Genomic DNA, 14,858 nt, shown 5'->3' on the forward strand with positions numbered 1-14,858 from the left:
TTGTTCTGAATATTTTTCTGCATATAATGCACACCTTGACTTAGTGTCTCTGTTTTAGTATCTGATAAAGATATAAAGATATGCTTATCATCTATTGCAAATAATTTTATAACTCTTCTGTTTTACTGTTGTTACGTTTTTAATGTTTCTTCATAAGATACATTCACTGACATTTCCAATTTCTATGTTTTTAGTTCTTCATGCACATCAGTTTATGCAGGGAGAATATGCACTCAGCCTTGTGTCAAGCAAACTAGGAGATGATCCAAATACTTATTATATTGTTGGCACTGCACTCGTGAATCCTGAAGAGAGTGAACCAAAGCAAGGTCGCATTATATTGTTCCATTATCAAGATGGGAAACTCACTCAGGTTGCAGAGAAAGAAATAAAGGGAGCATGTTATTCTCTAGTCGAATTCAATGGACGGTTGCTTGCAAGCATAAATAGCACAGTAAGTAAAATAAATAAATTGTTAAGTATCTTACAAGAATAAATAATGCATCTTGGATTTAAAATGTAGGATTCAGTATACTCATGACGTACGGTTAATTTTGTTATATTTTGATGCATGCACAATTTTTGTACTCTCATGGGTGGCAAAGCAAGTTTGCATAGTACAGAATTGAGCAGATGCTAAGTTATGTAATTTTGCTTCATTCTGTTTTCACAGTTCATTACAGCCTGGCACCTTCTTTTGGAAGAACAATTTTTGGACATGAATATTCTGCATATGCCATGAATTAATCTGTAAAGCTCTTGAAACAGTTGGGGGGGGGGGGGGGTTAGAAGAAAATGGGCATGTTTACATAATGTAATACAGTTTTTGATGTGTAAGAGACAATAGAATTAAATTTTGCACATGAAGTAATTATGTTATGGGGTACATTCTGGATTTTTTTCATGGCATTGTTGGAAATTTTTGCAACACATGCTATCACACAAGGAACATTTTCACAAAAATTACTTTACTTTATTTACAACTTTCATATTATGGTAGGTAATTCTTAGTAATCAGATAAGCAAACATGCGGAACAGTTTTTTAATACCAGTTCTAGAGCTCTTATGATTTATTTTAAAAATTATGCATATGAAACAAAGTAATTTCAACTTCACAGAAAAGCAAATAATTTTTACGGAAATACACCTAGAAAAAATTGTACCACAGGAATTTGTGTTATTCTATGAACAAAGCATGCAGAAAATTTCAGTTTTTTATCTCCAATGATTCAGGGGAAAATGTTCCTTATGTACTGAAAAATGAAAGATCCAGGAAATGCACATAAAAGATTTTATAAGGATTTACACCATAAAGTGCTCACATAATATTGATAATAACCATACGTTTGGTCCTCTTGCTCTTTGTCTTTGTTAAATAAAACTGCCTCTTTCACTGCTGCTGACAAACTGTTATTGCATTCTGTTCCCAAGGCGTTCAGAAGATGATTGTTTAGTGTTGAGTACGAGGCAGACAAAGATGACATATTCATTATTGCACAAAACAAACTGCTACCTTCCCTACCAACACAAACACATCTCATCCCATAGCAGAATCTTATGTTGGCTTCATACACCCAATTTTTAGCAACTGGTGTTTTGAATTGAATGTCAGTTTGACAGCTGTCACAAAACAAGTGCATATTACACACAACACCATCTCTGTCTTTGTTGTCATATAATTTCAAAGATTTATTGCCACAGTTACCACATGCACACGAATTTCTAATAATAGAACACATAATTTCTAAATCAATTACCCTAAAACCACTATTCACTTCGTCTTTAATGGACTAAGAATTGCCACAGTTACCACATGCACAAGAATTTCTAATAATAGAACACACAATTTCTAAATCAATTACCCTAAAACCACTATTCACTTCGTCTTTGGTGGACTAAGACTCTACACCAGTTTCAATTTTCTTCTGTGAACTGCTTGTTGTCTAAGCTTCACAATTATCTTCCGCTGAATTATGCTGACTCACTTGTAGAAACTGTTTATTCACATGTAAGTGGCAAGCTTTAGCCACTTTCTTAAACACTTTACCACTATATCTTGGCATTTTAAATGGTAAATCATACAAAACAAGCTTGAACACAGTAGTAATTCTCACACTAACAGCAGAAATGAAATGTTTATATTTCTGCACAACAGACAGTAACAGAAAAGTAAAAATGAAGCTATGGATGTGAGAAACCATTTTCAATCACTTTTATATACAGTGACCCCTTCTATCAATATATGCTTTGTTTTGCCTGAAAAAGACTTGGAATGCATTTGAGAAGTTTTATTTTGGATGCTTTTTGTAACTGATCGCTACAGTTTTTTAGAATGTCAGTAATGCAGCCAGAAACCTTTTGGTAGCATTAGTGCTCATAGGGACTGGTGTGATGCAAAAAGCATAAATTCCACTCTAGTGTAATGGTGTTCATGAGGAGTGGAATCTTCATATTTTTTTCTTGCTGCAGATCGTCTGCAGAGGTCAAGCGTGATGTTCAGACTGGACAAATACTGAAGTGCTTTGTGTAATTGAAGCTAAAACTGCCTTGTAAATTGAATAATGTGCTTAATAGTATGTATTGCTATAATCTGAACATCAGTTCTAACAGAAATACGATGCCGAAAGGAGAAATTTTGGACAGTGGCTGCTGTTGCAGTAGTGTATTGTTTGAGTATGAAGGTTGGGAGTTACTGACACAGATATAATAAAAAGTGAGTACTTCAAATGGCTTTAAGACTAAAGTTGTTGGTTGGAAGTGTAAAAACCACATTATGTGAATTTCTAGGGACTAGTATGAAGTCTATTACTGCTTCAGCCACTTGCAAGTATGACAGTATTTAACATTTTGATTGGATTTTACTGATATGGTTTAAGTTCTTTGAGTGTTCTGTTTTCCTTCTGCAACACACTTCTATTCAAATAAAAATGAAGATCAGTTTTGACAGATAGAAACACTCAAGCCAAAATATTTTCTATCAGGTCTACTGTTACTTTCATAAAAAATTGCAAAGTTTAAGAGTAGTGTATTTAGGTCTAGTTGTTGTAATTATATACAAAATGATTTATTATACAAGATTCCTGTAGCATGTTTTGGAATATAATCTGGTAAGACTTCAGAAGTTGAAAAATTATTTTTCAATAATTGAAACCACTGTTGGTGCAACCTGCTTCCATGCTGTGAGTAAAGTAATGATTTGTATAAATATTGGCCATTGATGTGACCACACATACTTTCTAATTACTGGGCTGAACTAGTATAAAGAACTTTTTCTGTTATCTTTGCTACAGAGTAAAAAATGCTTTGTTCACAGGTACGCCTTTACGAATGGACAGCAGAGAAAGAGTTAAGACTGGAGTGCAGCCATTTCAATAACATAATTGCATTATTCCTTAAAACAAAAGGCGATTTTATTTTGGTTGGTGACCTGATGCGATCAATGACTCTGTTACAGTACAGAACAATGGAAGGCAGTTTCGAAGAGGTAGCTCCAGCTTTCCTTGGTGATTCAGACATTAATAATAGTTTACTGTTTATCTGGGAAACACTCAACTTACTGCAGACATGAAATGTTTTGCTTTTGTAAATGTTGCTGGAACTCCAAAGCACCCGCAGCCTAAGATCAAATATTCTTTGTGAAACTAGTGACAATAGTCTTAAAGATAAGCATATTTAGAAATTTCAGTTGTGTACACTTTTCACTTCAGTATCAAAATTTAATTGTGGGCAACCTTACTTACTCTATAAAGTTGTTATTTATGAATAGAATTCAGTTTCAGTGAAGCAGGTATTATTTGATTGATTTTAACTAACTTATATTTCATCTAGTTATCTAACTTGCAAAACTTTCTCATCTCTCTCATATCAAAAATTATGTACATTCTTTCTCTTCCTGGCTTTCCTCCCCCCTTTACTGTAAGGTAAGTGTTTGTGCAAACAAGAAAGCATCTATTATTCTCATAAACTATATGCCAGTCACTTTCTTGAATTTGTTGACATTAAGATAATTTATTCTGTTGGATGGAAATTGAAATTACTTGCATGGTTCAGTTTTTTCTTGCACATACTGATGGAATGGATAACATGACGACAAGCAAATTATTTGTGGGAAGTAAGCAAGCAATTAACAATTCCACTGGAAATAAGTTAAATTATTTAAAGGGGGTATTAAGTGGACAATAAAAAATCTCTTTTCAGTGAAAAGTAATAGTAATGACACACAAGCCTTTCTTTTTCTTTTTTTTTTTTTTTAAAAAAAAAAAACTGGCAACTCGCATTCAGAGGAACTTTCATGGGGCATGTTCAATAAGTAACGCAACACCCTTTCTTTTTTTCCGTAAAGCGGGTTGGTTTGATTCAGGATTCCAATATGTCATTTTATTCATCACTCTTGGTTTCAAAACTGTCTGTCAACATAATATGTGTTCAGTGCAATGGCATTACACCATCTTACTGGAAGGGCCTGTATGCCCACAAGATACCACTCTACTGGTCAGTGTCAGAGCCATCATCGCTGTATCAGTAACCTCCTCATCATCCACTATATGCTTCCTGTGGAGTGCATCCTTCATTGGAAGGCAGAAGGTGCGAGATCCAGGCTGTAAGGTGGATAAGGAATAACAGACCAGTGAAGTTTTATGATCTGCTCTTAGGTGTGCAGACTTGTGTTACGCCTTGCATTGTCATGGAGAAAGAGAAGTTCATTTGCATTTTAGCAGCAATGAACAAGCTGGAGTTATTTCTTCAGTTTTGTGAGGGCAGCACAACACACTTCAGAGTTGATCATTGCACCATGAAGGATGACATGAAACAGAATCATGACTAGGCTACCAACAGAGAATATAGTTGAGCAGTAACATATTTGATTGCAATACATCACTCATGTTGCTGTGTGCAGCCAGTCGGCACACTGGAGATCGGACAGGTTTGTGAAATGTTGTTGAAATTATGATTGATGCCTTGCACAATGAGATGTGCTTTTGTTCACTGCCAGGTGTCCATAGACATTGGTTTTCAACCAAAAAAAACTCAATGACAGCTCTCTGCTGGGAACGTGCCTTCGTTACATATGCCATTTGAAGGCTACATATAGTGCTGCCACATATTGGAGTTAATGAAACTGCACTGAAGAGCCAGAGAAACTGGTACACCTGCCTAATATCATGTAGGGCCCAAGCGAGCATGCAGAAGTGCTGCAACATGATGTGACATGGACTTGACTAATGTCAGAAGTAGTGCTGGAGGGAATTGACACCATGAGCCCTGCAGGGCTGTCCATAAATCTGTAAGAGTACGAGGTGGAGATGTCCTCTGAACAGCACGTTGCAAGGCATCCCACTTATGCTCAACAGTGTTCATGTCAGTGGACGTGTTTAAACTCAGAAGTGTGTTCCTGGAGCCACTTTGTAGCAATTCTGGACGCTTCTGGTGTCGCATTGTCCTGCTGGAATTGCCCAAGTCCGTCAGAATGCACAATGGACATGGATGGATCAGACTTATGTATGTGTCGCCTGTCAGTCGTATCTAGATGTATCAGGGGTCCCATATCACTCCAACTTCACATGCCCCACACCATTCCAGAGCATACACCAGTTTGAACAGTCCCTTGCTGACATGCCAGGTCCATCGATTCATGTGGTTGTCTCCATACCCTTACATGTCCATCTGCTTGATACAATTTGAATCAAGACTCGTCTGACCAGGGAACATATTTCCAGTCATCATCTGTCCAATGTCAGTGTTGACAGGCCCAGATGAGGCATAAAGCTTTGGGTCATAAGTCTTAAAGGGTACACAGATGAGCCTTCAGCTCCGAAAGCCTATAGCGATGATGTTTCATTGAATGGTTTGCACGCTGACACTTGTTGATGGCCCAGCACTGAAATCTGCAGCAATTTGTGGAAGGGTTTCACTTCTGTCACATTGAATGATTCCCTTCAGTCGTTGTTAGTCCCTTTCTTGAAGGATCTTTTTCTGGCCGCAGCAATGTTGGAGACTTGATGTTTCACCAGATTCCTGATATTCACGGTACACTCATGAAATGGTCGTACAGAAAATCCCCACTTCATTGCTGCCTGGAGATGCTGTGTCCCATGACTCCTGCACCATCTATAACGCCACATTCAAACTCACTTAAATCTTGATAACCTGCTATTGCAAAAGCAGTAAACAATCTAATAAATATGCCAGACACTTGTTGTCTTATATAGGTGTCGCCGATCGCAGCACCACATTCTGCCTGTTTACATATCTTTGTATTTGAATATACCGGATTCTTTGGCACTTCAGTGTATAGTGGCTGAAGTGCCAAAGAATCTTCAGTGTATAGTGGCTGAAGTGAGAATATTCCTGAATGTCCCATAACAAATTTCACATTTTTTCCAACCGGAAGAAAATGCATTCCATTACTTATTGAACGCCCATCATTTAATATTAAATTACATTAATTCCTTCAAATCGAAGAATTCCACATGGAGTCTAGTTTTTGAAGGAGTTGTTATGTTTATGAATTCAGTTAGCTGGGTTGACGAATTCATCTATGTGCAGTTTTCTTCAAAGCAAAGCAGTCTTAGGGACCATAAGATTAGTTCTGTTGTAATAAGCAACCATATTTCAAAAACCAACCCTATTTATTATGTCACGCACATAAAATAGTTTAAATGGGGTGTAAGCTTGGGATTACCTCTACTTTTTTGTGCCTGAAAATTTTTTAAAAGTTTTTTAGTCCACAATCAGGCTACATCCATTTCTTCATTCATGTGAAGCCATAGGTCATGAAAGGTATGTCTCATGGGGCAGAGGAGACATTGTAGGTATCCCATGTCCTGGACTTCATCACAGTTATGATTGTTGTCTGCTTCACCTTTGAGGCTCCATCTGGTGAGATTTTTTTGACTGCTGCTGGAGTTTTTGGGGATTCATTTAACTCAGTAAAGAAATCTCTTGTGGCACTTAAAGTCTGCCACATACCCATGAAGCACTGTGTAAGGGGGTAACACTCATCAAAAGCTTGTTTAAATTTTTCTGTATGTTCATGTGTAATTCTTCAAGATTCAAGATATGAGAAGCTAGCCACTTTATACAGCTTCCCAAGTGGTGTGCATTTCACGCATTTCCTATTTAGGCTTGTATTGACTTTTTTGGCATGTGCAGATTTGGACCATACGTCTGCAAGATGTTTCTTTTGACAACATTTGTTGGGTCTTCTCATAATGGTATTTGCATGTCAGAGATATGTCCAGCATGGCATCCTTGTTGTTTGTCTGTATGTCACAGGTTTCAGTCATTCCAGGCAGCGTTCAGCTTTCTGTTTGCGTGTTTTGAGTGGAGGTGGAAAGTACTAACTTGTGTCTTAAAGAGGTTTTGTATGAGGGCGTTCTCTTCGTAATATTCTGAATGATGCCCGAGTTTTCCAGCTTTCTTTGTATTTCCTCAAAGCTCTCTCTTTGCGTGGTAATAGCCATATTACCAGAATACAGTAAACATGTAGTACGATCTGATGTTGGTTTAACATTTATGTGTAAATTAAATGAAAGTTGGGCCAGGGTACTGCCCTGGGCAGAAGTGTTCTTTTATCGTCACTATTGATTTCTCCTACCTCCAGTGTTACATAAAGCTGCATGTTTTGTGATAGAGATTCAATAATATTTGTGAAATGATCATCTTTAAATGTAATGTAGAGTTTTTTCATGAGCTTTCTACGGTTTATGGCATCATAGACAGAGTTTAAGTGTACTAGAGTGACACCTACTGTTTATCTATTTTCAAACCCTTTCTCTGTGTGTACTGCAAAGGACAGAATTTGAGTGTTGCACAGTTTTCCAAGTCTGAATGTAGCTTTTTGGGGAATAAGATTTTGGTCTAATTGTTTAAAATCATTTATTCGTACAGTATAAATAGATGGTATAGGTTGCTGTTGGACGGTAATTCGTCAGTTGGCCTGCCTGTTTCCCAGGTTTCAATAGTGCCACTGTCTTTGATTTCCTCCACATCTTTGGTGGGATCTCACATTTTTTAAGAATATGTAAGATCCATTGTTTGGCACAAGGGCCAAGGTGTTTGACCTGTTCTACTTATAGATCATAGACTCTTGCTGCTTTCCTGTTTTATTGAATTCAGTCCATGTTCAAGCTCTTTTACAGTAAATTGTGTTACAAACATGTTTTTATTCTGGGCTCTGGCTTCCAATAATTTTTATTTCCTGGCATTTTGTGTTAGGTTTTTCTTTTAGTAGGAGTTTGTTGGCAATTTCAATAGATGTTACTGTAGGAAGTTGTCTGGATATCCTAGGCTCACACTTAAGTTTTTTTGATTAAGTTCCAGGCCACTTTGATGCTGTGAGACCATCTACTCTTTCTAGGGTTTTAAATCTTCTCCTTTCTCTTTACTTGGTAATCATTTCCATTAGTGTTTCTCGGCATAGGATTATCTATTCACCAGGATGAAAAGTGTTTTCTATTTCCTCTGGACGTTCTTTGATTCATAAGAGAGGCCTGGGATAAAATGCTCATTGCAGCCTTGTGGTATGTGTCTCCTAGAAGTCTTTTGAAGGGTTTCTACAAATGTCTGGTAATTTTCCATGATTGGGCAGAGAACTTATTTCCTGGATGTAATTTCTCAGCAGACTCAGTCCGTGTAGCTTTTTGAAAGATGAACCTTCTGTATAAATAGTATTTTTGTTGTCCTCGCAGCAGCATATATTTGGATTCTGATAGACTGGTGTTGCATTTCAGGAAGTGCATATATGGTTTTTGAGCTTTAGCCTTGTACATTTGCATTCACAAAATAATTATCAGATCTAGATTCTCACTTTCAGGTCTTGCTGTTGAACAGTCATGATAGCTTGGGATCATGAAGAAGGGACAAATTATTTGTTTCCTTCTACTGCTGCAGTACATGTCTGTTCTCATCTGTATCTGTAGCCTCACAATGTGCTGTGGCAGTTATTCTTCTAAAATGAAATGTTTTTTCTGGTTGTTGAGATTTGGTGGCAAAAAGTCAGGCTAAGCTGCTCTGCAGGGCAATTGTTTACTGGCATTATAGAAGGGCAATTATGGGAAGGACAGATTGCCACTTACTATAAAGATGATACATTGAGTTGCAGACAGGGATATCTAAAAGACTGTCCATATTAAGCTTTCGGTTAAGCCTTCATTAGAAGAGAAAACATAAATGCACTCACACAAATGAGCACACTTCACGCACTTGTCCACTATCTGTGGCTTCTTAGGCCAGACTGAAACAAAAGCATTGAACAGGAGCAACCATCTGTAGGGGTTCGGGGGGGGGGGGGGGGGGGGGGGGTAGCAGGTTATGGGTGGGGAAAAAGGAAACAGTGTTGCCTGGTGGAGTGTGAAGTGACAAGAGGTGGGAGACAAGGCTAGCTGGTGTGGGATCGGGAGGCTGTGGGGGAGGAAGGGAAGGGAAAAAAGGAAGCATAAAAGAGAGGAGCAGACAGGGAGAAAAGATGAATTGGAGCACAGGCAGAGAGCAGTGAACAATGAGGGACAGGGCACTTGAGTTGGCCGGAGTTGGCAGGACAGAGGAGGGGGAAACTGTTGGGTGGAGAATGTGGATACAGTAGTTGCCGTAGGTTGAGGCGGGGATGATTTCTGGAGTGGAGAATGTGTTGTAAGGATAACTCTCAGAATGAGATTTTCACTCTGCAGCAGAGTGTGCACTGATATGAAAAATCCTGCCAGATTAAAACTGTGTGCCGGGCCAAGACCTGAACTCAGAACCTTCGTCTTTCGCAGAAGAGCTTCTGTGAAGTTTGGAAGCAGAAGAGCTTCTGTGAAGTTTGGAAGGTAGGAGACACGGTACTGGCAGAATTGAAGCTGTGAGGATGGGTCATGAGTCATACTTGGGGAGCACTTTCCCACGAAGGCAAAGATTCCGAGTTCAAGTCTCGGTCCAGCACAAAGTTTTAATCTGCCGGGAGGTTTCAAGGATAACTCTTATCTGCACAGTTCAGAAAAGCTGGTGGTGACAGGAGATCGAGATGGCCCAGATTGTGAAGCAGCCTTTGAAATAAAGCATGTTATGTTCAGTTTCATGTTGTGCAACAGGTTGGTCCACTTTGATCATGGCCGCAGTTTGGTGGTGGCCGTCCATCCTGATAGGTAGCTAGTTGATGGTCATATCAGTATAAAAAGCTGAGCAATAATTGCAGCAGAACTGATTCATGATATGGCTGGTTTTACAGGTGGCCCGCCTTCTTATGGGGTAGGATAAGTCTGTGATAGGACAGTAACAAGAACTGCTGGGTGGATGGATTGGGCAGGTCCTGCACCTTTGTCTTCCTCAGGGATATGGTGGCAAATGCCATGAGGTTGGGGTTGATATTAGAATGTAAGTGGCATAGGGATGGAGGTTGGATGGGCAACAGAACACAACTTTAGGAGGAAAGGGAAGAATGTTGGGTAGGATATCCCTCATATCAGGGCATGATGATAGCTAATCAAAGCCCTGCTGAGGGATGTGGTTCTGTTGTTAGAGTCTGGGGTATTACTAGGTGATTTGGGGGGGGGGGGGGGGTTGCTCCTTTGCTAGGGGGTGTTGGGAGGATTTGGTGTGGTTGGGGATATGACATAGAAAATCTTTGTAGACTAGGTCTTTGGGTAGTGCATGTTTGTGAAGGCCTTGGTGAGTCAGTCAGCATACTGGGCAAGGGGGCCACTGTTACTGCAAAAATACTGTCCCCAGGTGGCTAGGCTGTATGGGAGGTGATTTTTTTTGGAAGGATTGGCAGTTGTCACAATGGAAATATCGTTGGTAGTTGGTGAGTTTAATGTGGACAGAGGTGTGTGTGTGGATCCCTCAGAGAGAAGGTGGTCAACACCCATGAAGGTGGTGTGCTGGGTTGAGAAGAACCAATTGAAGTGGATAGAAGAGAAGATACTACAGTTGTGAAGGAATGAGCATAAGATGTTCCACACATATATTGTCAAAGCTGGCTGATTATATCTTTTGCACTTATTGATTGCCTTGTCAGTTTCTGTCAAGTTTCATTTGTCTCTTATGTGTGGCCCTACTATTTTTGACATTCGTTTTGCATATATTTAGGAAATTTCCATTTTTGAACAGCTGATGTGCAGTTTGATCTGAATTGTCATTTGTGTGTGTGTGGCGGTTTTTGTGGTGTTGCTGGCTAGGTAATTCAGAAGTTTCCACACCTTGTGGCTACTTTGACCCATATCAATTTATTTCATTAGCTTGACCCATTCATTCTTTCTTGTGTCATGTATCGAGGAGATAATGATGTTTATCTGCACAAGAATATCTTCTCCAAAGGGGACCTTTCAGAAAAGGTATAACAATGGTGCAGGAGTGCAGCTGTCTCGGGGACAAGTCTATGTAATTAATCTGCATCATCTAAGGATGGACACACTAGAGCAAGTCCTAATGGTTCCGTGAAGTGGTTACATTGTTCTGGGACTGAACTGATCTTCTGAATTTCCTTATCTAACAGCTCACTGGACTTGTCCCAGTTAGCTTTGCTAAAATTCTTTCTTCTGCTAACCTGTATTTTTTGTGGTCATATACCTGGTAGCATTTGGCACATTATTGGTTGGTGATGCGTGTTTGGTACAGGAGGACAGGCTGATTTGAAACGCTGCTGGACTGCCTTCTCACTCACAAAAAAGTCAAAGTTGTATCCAAGGTGCCACGTTCCATTGTTGAGAGATGGAGGTAGTGCACTATTGTGAATATACAACAGCTGAATGGATTCTGCCAATACCAGAGCAGCTTCTCTATTTTTGACCTCTTTTTGCATAGCCACAGATGTGACTGTTAAAGTCACCTGTGGTAAAAAAAAAAAAAAGAATGGGACACATTTTTCCAAATGGTGGATGGTTGGGTAGAGACTTCAGTTCTAGAAGTCAGCAGTTTGACTGTTCAGGAAATGTTCTAGGTCGAAAATCAACTCACTGTCATTCTAAAAGTGCCTGACACTCAGTGATTTCTTCACCCAAGGAAGGAAGTAGTCAGTAGGTGCCATGTATGGAGAATACATGGTGAGATACAATTTGATAGCTTGAAGAAGCAGCTTGTGTGAGTATCCTGTGCAGAATGAGTGGAGACATTGTCTTGGATAAGAAACAACCCCCCTCCCCCTTGGACAACTTACAATGCTGCTTCACCTTAACAGCCTGCCATAACTTCATCAGGAGATTTTGGAGGTATGCTCCCAGGATGGTTTTCCTCTTACGAGCATTATCTGTTAACACCAAATGATAGCAGTCCCAGAAATCAATCAGCATCATCTTGCCTGATAATGGCTGTATCTTTTCCTGTTATGGCGGGGGTGAATTCATATTTACACTACTTGTTCCACTCCTTTGTCTCGGAGTAATAGTCATACGCTCGACATTCATCCATGGTAATAAATGCATCTGGATTAGCCTGACAGAGATGCAACATTTCCTCTTCTCCCTAGGTTTAACATGTATTCTGAATGGGTATGAACAGTTGCAGAAGCCAGTGGGAAATGACCTTTGTCATTTTCAAAATGAAAACTGATCCACAACTGATTTTGAATTTTTCCTCTGTCGCCTGTATTGTAGTGTGCTGGTTTTGAACACTAAAGCCTCCTTCTCTTCTAATTCTCAGTTCTTAACACTGAGATAGTTAGCCACTTTGTTCTTTTTCCTTCAGGAATGTTTGTCGAGACAATCATTGACACATTGACATGTGCATGACTTAAAGAGTAAATGGTCCCCTTAAGACAACCCAGTTTGATAACACTGTCGGTGCCACATACACACACTTTTGTTGAGCACTTTAAAAATGTATTTGTCAGAGACTTCAACATCTATTCAGCTGAGTGCTGCCTCACAGTTAGTCTTGCGTGCCTGAAGGCAAGCAGTCCCTCTGATACGCCTTAGGTGGGGTTTCCTGCTGGCTGGAGTAGCCATGAGGCACCATTCAGCTGAATGGGTGTCGAAGTCTCTGACAGGTAAGTTTTTAAAGTGCACAAAAAAAGTGCATGGATGTCACTGTGGGTGTTGCCAAACTGAGGCAGTCGTAGGGGACCCTTCGCCTGTTTTATTTGTGCACATACCAATGTTGCACTCCTCTGTGAACATGGCACAGGAAGGCATGAAACAGGAGAGGTGAAAAAGCATTAACACCTTGTGCTACTTTGTATCTTGTTCAGATTTCATTGAATGGTTTTGAATTGTCACTGGTGGTTCCACACTGTATACCAGAGCAAAAATTGTGGTTCCACTACACTCCAAAAGGGGCAGATCATATTCAGTGGTGTTGCAGCCCCCCAGTGTCTTTAGATTAGGGTAGAATCAGCAAGGGGGTGTCAAATTGTGTCAAGAATTTTGTCCTGTCGCTCATCTCGCTGCAGACTGTCATTTTTGACCACAAAATATGTGGAAATCAATACCCCAGGCAAAGGGGCTGTTTCATTGATGCCCTGTATGCCAGCTCCTGAGGGCGTTTGATGTCAATTCTGAGCGGTGGTGCATCTGAAATAGTTTCCTCGGCCACCTGTAACAAAACCGCGTGATTTAAACACTCTGTGCCATGGTTCTGACCTCCATCATAGAGGCTTCAGAAGAAGGTGTGAAATGTGGGTAAGAGGGTGTGTGACAACCTTCCCATCATGTGACATGTATACAGTGGCATTGGTCCGAATTGTGATGAAATTTTGTGCCCATGTGACATTGTTAACCCACCTTACAACTCACTTGAATTTCTGAGGTGTTATCTTTGTTTTGCATGAGTCAACACATGGTGCCGCCCTTTTGCACCATTACGTGGCAGGTGTAGGCCCCTTTGAGCCAAATTTCAAACTTATGCATCACAGTGGAAGACAATTTCTGGGTTTTGAAAAGTTATTCTCCCCCCACTCTCCCTTTTTTGCGCAGTATGTAAATGTGACGACTGAAGTTAAAACTGATATTGAAAGTACACATTAACTAGCTTACTGGTGCACCATTTTATGCTCATTTAGTTTGTGAGTTAACTATATAATTATGATTACTATTCAGCAAGTTTCATTAGTTTTATTCTCTGTATATTACTCTGTTGCATGCATTGACTAGACTAATTGCATATTGCAGATGGCGAGAGATTACAATCCGAATTGGATGACAGCTGTTGAGATAATAGATGATGACACATTCCTTGGTGCTGAAAATTCATTCAATCTATTTGTTTGTCAGAAAGACAGGTTAGCAAATATAATATAAAATGTACTGTTTCCTTTGTGGTTTGATTTAGTAATCAATGATACAATGTGAAACAATAGTTTTTCAGTTCATATTGTGATATCAACTATTTTTTTAGTGCCGCCACAACAGATGAAGAACGCCAACAAATGCAAGAGGTTGGTCAGTTTCATCTGGGAGACATGGTGAATGTATTTAGACATGGATCTCTTGTTATGCAGCATGTAGGGGAAACAACCACACCAACCCAAGGCTGTGTTTTGTTTGGAACTGTAAGTGGGGCAATTGGTATGTATTTTCAGTCAATTAATTCATTCTTTTAAGCCAAAATAGTTACTAGTTGATTGTACAAGTTATTTAGAAAATCTAATGTAAATGAAACAGAGAAATATGCCCAACCCAGCTCTCCTCCTCCCTCTCTCTCTCTCTCTCTCTCTCTCTCTCTCTCTCTCTCTCTTTCTCTCTCTCTCTCTCTCTCTCTCACACACACACACACACACACACACACACACACACACACACACACACACACACACACACACACAATGACATAAATTTGGTTAGTATTTTGTAAGTGCCCAATAGCAGATGACCCATATATCCAAGCACAATTGTAAGTTGTGGAATATCTACAGATTGTAAATGTTCCATTCCTTTCAAGTACAAGGTGA

General features: G+C 39.5%; 1 protein-coding gene across 1 annotated transcript in view; it reads left to right on the plus strand.

Annotated features, from left to right (window-relative positions):
- Nucleotides 1-14,858, plus strand: part of LOC126347401 (DNA damage-binding protein 1) — a 167,192-nt gene that overhangs the window by 134,847 nt on the left and 17,487 nt on the right. The window contains exons 16-19 of the mRNA XM_050002267.1: nt 195-454; nt 3,315-3,485; nt 14,080-14,189; nt 14,306-14,475. Coding sequence (XP_049858224.1) covers nt 195-454; nt 3,315-3,485; nt 14,080-14,189; nt 14,306-14,475 — 711 coding nt within the window. The remainder of the gene's footprint in view (nt 1-194; nt 455-3,314; nt 3,486-14,079; nt 14,190-14,305; nt 14,476-14,858) is intronic.

Source organism: Schistocerca gregaria, chromosome 1, assembly GCF_023897955.1.
Source record: "Schistocerca gregaria isolate iqSchGreg1 chromosome 1, iqSchGreg1.2, whole genome shotgun sequence".
Taxonomy (NCBI): Eukaryota; Metazoa; Arthropoda; class Insecta; order Orthoptera; family Acrididae; genus Schistocerca; species Schistocerca gregaria.